At 52.2% G+C, this 6,374-nt stretch overlaps 1 protein-coding gene across 1 annotated transcript in view; it reads left to right on the forward strand.

Moving 5' to 3' along the window:
* The window catches only part of LOC103776895 (GREB1-like protein), a gene marked incomplete at its 5' end in the record, with an annotated part of 11,087 nt that extends 8,011 nt beyond the window's left edge, over positions 1–3,076 (forward strand). The window contains 3 exons of the mRNA XM_008944421.1: positions 1,015–1,215; positions 2,108–2,246; positions 2,913–3,076. Coding sequence (XP_008942669.1) covers positions 1,015–1,215; positions 2,108–2,246; positions 2,913–3,076 — 504 coding nt within the window. The remainder of the gene's footprint in view (positions 1–1,014; positions 1,216–2,107; positions 2,247–2,912) is intronic.
* Positions 3,077–6,374: the final 3,298 nt, after the last annotated feature.

Consider the following 6,374-nt stretch of genomic DNA (forward strand, 5'->3'; position numbering starts at 1 on the left):
GGAGTGCACTCCCCAGAGCTGCCTGGTTCAGGGCAGACCTCCTGACTCTCCTGGAGCTGGGCCCAGGGCTGTTTAGGCCTTTGAGAACGGGGGCCAATTGGGTGAGAGTCGCCATGTGGGCACCTTTTCTTATGTTTAGCTCTCTGCTCTGGCTGTTTCCCATGCCAGCTGTGGGAACCCTTGGTTCTCTGTTCATATCGCCTGTTGTGGGCCCAGTCATGTCCTTTGTGGGATCGTTGGGGTGGTGTCAGTTATGTACCAGCTGTTTGACCTGTTTGTACCCCCGGCGGTCACTCATGCCACGATGTTTTTGTTACACTACAGCCTGTGCACTGGTGTCTCTTCCTGCTGGCTGTGTCCTTCCTGTCAGGCCTGGTCATTGGCAGAACAATCCCTGGGCTGCGTATTTTGTGAGGTCATTTTCTGGATCTTCCTGTTCTTGTGCTTGCAGTCAAACCTATAATGATGGACTGGCCTATGAGAAAATGTTCTCTGTGGAGGACTCCACACACAGAGCACTACAGCCTGTGCACTGGTGTCTCTTCCTGCTGGCTGTGTCCTTCCTGTCAGGCCTGGTCATTGGCAGAACAATCCCTGGGCTGCGTATTTTGTGAGGTCATTTTCTGGATCTTCCTGTTCTTGTGCTTGCAGTCAAACCTATAATGATGGACTGGCCTATGAGAAAATGTTCTCTGTGGAGGACTCCACACACAGAGAATGTCCCTTCCTATGCTGCCCAGGAGGAAGGCAGGATGAAGGGCACTGTGACAATTTTAACTCCCTATTTTATGTCCCTTTAGGCAAGCAGGTGCCCACTTGGCAACCACGGAACAAGTAATTAATTTATGTCTGTGCTGTGGCGTTATTTTAAAATCCAGCTGGGATTTTTGGTTCTTCCCTCCAGCCTTCTCTCTCTTCCTGTCCTGTCATGAGAATCCCTTGCCCAGCTGGAGGAACTCCTGCAGAGGACACACAGCACTGGGCTGAAAGGGGCTCCCCTGGGTCTCGTTGCAGGTTTCAGACAGCCTGGCCCCAATAATGCCTCTGCAGTACGTCTGTGCCCCCGACAGCGAGCACACGTTGCTGGCAGCCCCTTCCCAGTTCCTGCTGGAGAAATTCCTTCAACACGCCACGTACAAACTCTTCCCCAAGGCCGTCCACAACTTCAAGAACCCAGTGCTGGCCATCGACTGCTACCTGAACGTGGGGCTGGAGGTACCACAGGCTTACAGGGGTGTGGGGGGAGGTCGATGCACACCTTCACTTCATCACCTGTCTTGTGTTGAAAAGCCCTTTTATGAACCCTCAGACATCAAGGGCAGCACCTGTAGGCTCTGGGCTCCACAGTGAGCCTCTGTTAGAGCTACAGGATGAACTCCACCTGAAGAGCTGGCTGGTGTGGGTGTAACCAGAGGTCTGTGATGAACTGAGGTGATTTGGAAAGGAATCAGGCCTGTCTGTCTAATATTTCATGTAAAGCAGAAACCTGAAGGGGATGCTGTTCTTGGCAGAACTTGGTGTGCTGCATGGGCTGTACATGAACTATGCACAGCAGCTTTTAGATCACTGTCCTATCGGACTGCCCTTCATTCTCTGTGTTTGATTTGTACCTGAAATGGACTCGTTTTGGCCAGGAGAGTCTCTGCTGCAGCCCTTGTCTGGTGTCTTGCTTCCCTGATGGACAAGGCTCACCCTCTGTAATGCAGCTCTCCTTTAGGTGCTTTGCTTTTTATGCACCTGGGTTTCTAGGGAACCCAGGTTTTTGCAAGTATGTCTTTGATCTCTGTAGGTAGGGAGATCAGATTTTTGAACCCACTGGTCAGTTTGAACTAGGTCTGAAGCAGGGTGAAAGTCTAACAAGGTTATTAGAACAACCTAAATAATCTTAGCAGTCATTATAAGCTGGTAATTGCAAGAGGAGCAAATAATCAGCCCGAATTCCAGAGAGCCCTGACATAATGTGCACACACTTGGTGCCCAGGTCCGAATCTGGGCGTTTGTTCTGCGTGTTACTTCCACGGGGGTTTGCTCAGGGCTGCGTCCTGCTGGGCTCGTCTGCCCCAGCCCCCTGCCCTGACAGGGGCTGCCCCCGCTGCCCTGCTTTCAGGTGGCCATCTGCTACGTCAGCTCGCGGCCGCACTCGGTGAACGTGGACTGCGCGGGGGTGTCCTTCAGCGGGCTCCTGCTCTACCTCTGCGACTCCTTCGTCGGCGCCGAGCTGCTCAAGCGCTTCCGCTTCCTGAAAGGTGAGCCGGCTGCTCCCGCCCCCCCTGCTCCCGCCCCCCCGCAGGGCCGGGGCTGCAGGAGTCCCCTGCCTCAGAGGGGCTGCTCCCGCCCCCGGGAGATGAACAGCTGGAGCCTTGCTTCTGGGAGTGCGGGCAGTGTGCTGAGCACCCTCCCCAGGCTCTGAGCAGGTACCTCAGTGACATTAAAGGGACATCCAGAGGAAGGAGGTGTGGAAAAACATGGAAGTCGAGTCAGTGATTCCTGCAGTCATCCACCTGAGAGGTTAGAGCAGAGGTGCTACTGATGAAGATAAGGAATTCTGCTCTAGTAGTCCATCTAGAATGGCAATAAATAGTCAGTATATTAATATTCAGAGGGGCAGCTCTTAGCTGGATGGTGTGGGGCCTACCCTCACCAGAACTCTATAAATCCCATTAAATCTTTCTTCATTGTTCTATCTTAACACCAACAGCTAGTCAATGGCCACAGCTCCTCTGCAGTGCTCCAGTGCATTACACAGCTCTGGTGCGTTTGTGGTGGCCAAAGGTGTGTCCCGAGCCCTCGCTGACAGACGCTTCTCATGCCCCTTTTTCCTGCCTAGCAGCAGAAATTCTGTGCTCTCAGGGCAGTGGGCGGGGCGGGCAGCGCTGCTGCCGTGCCCCGAGGTCTGAGGTGTGTCTCTGCAGGTGCCACCCTGTGTGTCATCTGCCAGGACCGCAGCTCCCTGCGGCAGACCATCGTGCGGCTGGAGCTGGAGGACGAGTGGCAGTTCCGCCTGCGGGACGAGTTCCAGACCGCCAACAGCAGCGAGGACAAGCCCCTCTACTTCCTCACCGGCCGCCACATCTAGGCCGCACCCCGCCCCTCGGATCAGGGGGAGGAAGAACTCTCTCTGCTTTTGTTGTCTAAAAAAAGTACAATCACTGTGGAGCGAAGTGCAACCCGTATTTATCTTGACTGCTCTGAAGGATTACCCGCCACCCTGCGGTAAGCTCTAATCCTAGGGATGAAACGGCCACATCAGGCACCAGGTAAAGGGTCCCGGACTCCAGTTACTTTCAGGAGTCAGCCACCGACGCTGATCGCACAGCTCACCAAGCTGCAGGAGCTGGGAACAGGACACAGAACTGCTTGAAGACGAGTCCTTCTCTATTCAGCTGAGCCAGGGGCAGCTGCTGTCGGCAGCTGCTGGCTTGAATGTGTCCCATGAACTGCAGCCCAGCACGTGGAGTCAATGAGAGATGTGTGGAGGAGAGCCCATCGTGTCTCTTCAGCTCTGTACTGTGGTACAGGAATACTCAGGGGTTTGAAACTACACTATAACGTAGGTATTTGTACTAAAATAGTCTCGTTCTCTGTGCAGAGTTAGTTTAAAATTTGTAATTGTGGATGTATTGAAACTGTCTTTGGCAAAATTTCCACGGGTGTTCGAAGTTTACTACTTAAGCCTGAACAAATCAGCGAAGGCACGGCAGGCACGGTGCCCCAGGGTCTCCAGCACCATTGTCCCCCCACCAGGCACCTCCTCGCCTCCAGGGACAAAGCAAAAGGCTGCTTGTAGATTCTCCCTCCTCAGAGGCCCCAACAGCTCATCAGCAACTGCCCCTCAGCTTCCTGTCAGCCCTGACAGCCTGTGTCCCTTCCTCTGCCTGACCTCTGTGAATACTGGTTCTAGAGGGGGTCGCACGTTGTTCTGCTCACAGGCACGTTACTGAGCCGTGAGAATTGTGGCAGGAGGAACCTGAGCAGTGGCAGGGGGGTGTCAGGGTTAACTCCTGCTGGTTCTGTTCCCCTCAGCTAACAGGGGTCACCCACGGAGGGCTCTGTGCAAAAGAAAATCCTCCTGCACGTCGTGACCCCCTTATTTAACAGAAAAAAGCAGCATGTCCTTAGAAGTGATTCAGGAATGTCCACTTACCCCCCAGAAAGCAATGAAGTGAACTTGACCTCCAACTCATCAGTGAAGGATCTGCCAAAGCTGCAATTTTTTTTTACATGTAGTGTTAATTAAGCAACTTTTTTTATCTTGTGAAAAGAGATGTTTACAGATGAAAAAACATAATATATTGAACAGAGGCTAAAGGAAAGTGGTTTGCCTATGTCTGTGTTAATGTAGTAGCTTAACTCTGATGCTGTAAATTTAGCAACTTTCAGATGAACAACCCATTTCTGTAAATGGATTTTCCTTCAGCCACAACCTGCCTTATCTATTTTGTCACTTGGAAGAAGCAGGGACACGAAGTGCTTCTGGAAGCTTTTGCTACACACCTGAATGTATTCCAGTCGTTCTGGTTTTGCCAGAAGGGCCTGAGGCCGACCCGAGTCTCAGCACAGGGTAGAAGTTTCAGGTATTGCATGTTCAGGAACGGTTTCCTTTTTGTTTGTGTATTTGATGTTTGCACTAAGTTCTTAAAATTCCAGGTGCTGAGACGACGCTGAGGCGCTGGCCCTCTGGTGAAGCCGTGTGAGATTGGCTGAGTGTTGAGGGCAGGGAGCCAGGCAGCCTCTCTGCCTGTACCAAACAGGAGCAAACCCGTTTCCTTACCCCCCTCCACGGAGGAGCAGCCTGGGTAAGCTCAGCCCAGAGCACCCCAAAGCAGCTGAGGGGTGCAGGGCCGTCCCCCTGGACGCGGGAGCTGGCTGCTGCAGGGCCTGGGAAGGAGACCATGAGTTCACACCTACATCACTGCTGTCCCATTCTGGTTTTAAGCCCCACCATCAAGGCCATTCTTATGAATGTATTCAACTGGCCAGCGTAAGATTTTACCTGTAGATGTTTTTGTCTGTTCACAGGTTAAATTTGAATGTAAACTAAGATTTAAAGAGTCATATGCAGATGCTTTTTGCTTAACATGTAATTGCTTTTTGTGACTTTTGGAAGAGGGTTAAAAAAATGTTGCTTTCCTAGCGTAAAGTTTTCTTAACCAAAAACTTGGTGAATTTAGCTTCACTAGTCAGTCTACCTCATGTTATTGTTGATGAACTGAAACTGTCTGGAGTTGTGGCTATGGTATGTTTATAATGTGCTTTCATTAAATTGGAATATATTAAGTTACAATTGGAGTCTCTCTTCACTCGCAGTGCCCGGGGGGACTCTGCTGCTGCCTCTGCTCACCCCTCACTGCCAGCACCAGCCCAGAGGGTATGGCCTGAGCCTGGTGTGCTGCCAGCGCCACCAGCTCTCCACCTGGGCACCTGTGAGCTGGGAGCAGCTGTTTCACACAGACAGGAGGGGAGGGGAGCAGGCTGCACATAGCAGCTGTCCTGGCATGAGCCCAAGAGCAATGGGCTTTCTGGCCACCCTTCAGCTCAGGCAGGAGCTGCAGAGCAGAAGCACCTCGGCGCTGCTCACCGAGACTGCCCTGAGAGGAACACCTTGGGCCTTCTATCAATGCACAAAACCTGTTCCAATCTGCTCACAGTCCCCTTGAAAATTACAAGTCATAGCTCAGAAACAGCCTCTGCACACCAGAATTCACCACTGTTCAGCTACTTCAGTTCCAAGTACTCCCAATAGCGCGTTGGAGGCGGTAAGGACCGTGCCAAGGTAAGGAAAGGATCTGTTTGTACTGGGGTAACTGCACAGAAGTCCCAAAACTAAAACAAACCCTAGGTTTGAATATACATCCTTCCCACCTTACTCTAGGGCTTGAAGCTGTGATTCAGGGCAGCATCTCTCACCTGGCTGTGAGCCCTGTCTCGGGCTGGAAGCGGTGCGGCTCCGGGGCGGTCTCCAGGGGAACGCTGACCAGGCAGCTGCACGGGGCTCTCCAGGGGCTGCTTCAAAGCACAGGCGTTAGCCACGGCAGCAGAGCTGCACACACAACAGCACGACAGGTCAATAAAGGTCCACTCACACCCAGCAGCAACACCCAGTAACTTTAAAAAAGCTATCAAGTATTTTATTTTCCATCTATCTACAGTATGTACAGATCGAGAAAGGCCACAGCAGTTTTTCAACATACAAACTCTTTAAAAGAGGGGAGATTTCTGAAGGAGGGACAGGTATCAAAGTGAAGCCCGCTAACAAAGGTCTATACTCAGTACAGTACTGGAAGAAGAATGACAAGTCCACCAGTCCTCGGGGTTTGCATTCCACCCTCTGCAGCTAGTCCCGGGGGAAGGGGCGGGGGCAGCACCAGGCTGGC

The sequence above is a fragment of the Merops nubicus genome, unplaced genomic scaffold (assembly GCF_000691845.1).
Source record: "Merops nubicus isolate BGI_N331 unplaced genomic scaffold, ASM69184v1 scaffold21097, whole genome shotgun sequence".
In the NCBI taxonomy this organism is placed as follows: Eukaryota; Metazoa; Chordata; class Aves; order Coraciiformes; family Meropidae; genus Merops; species Merops nubicus.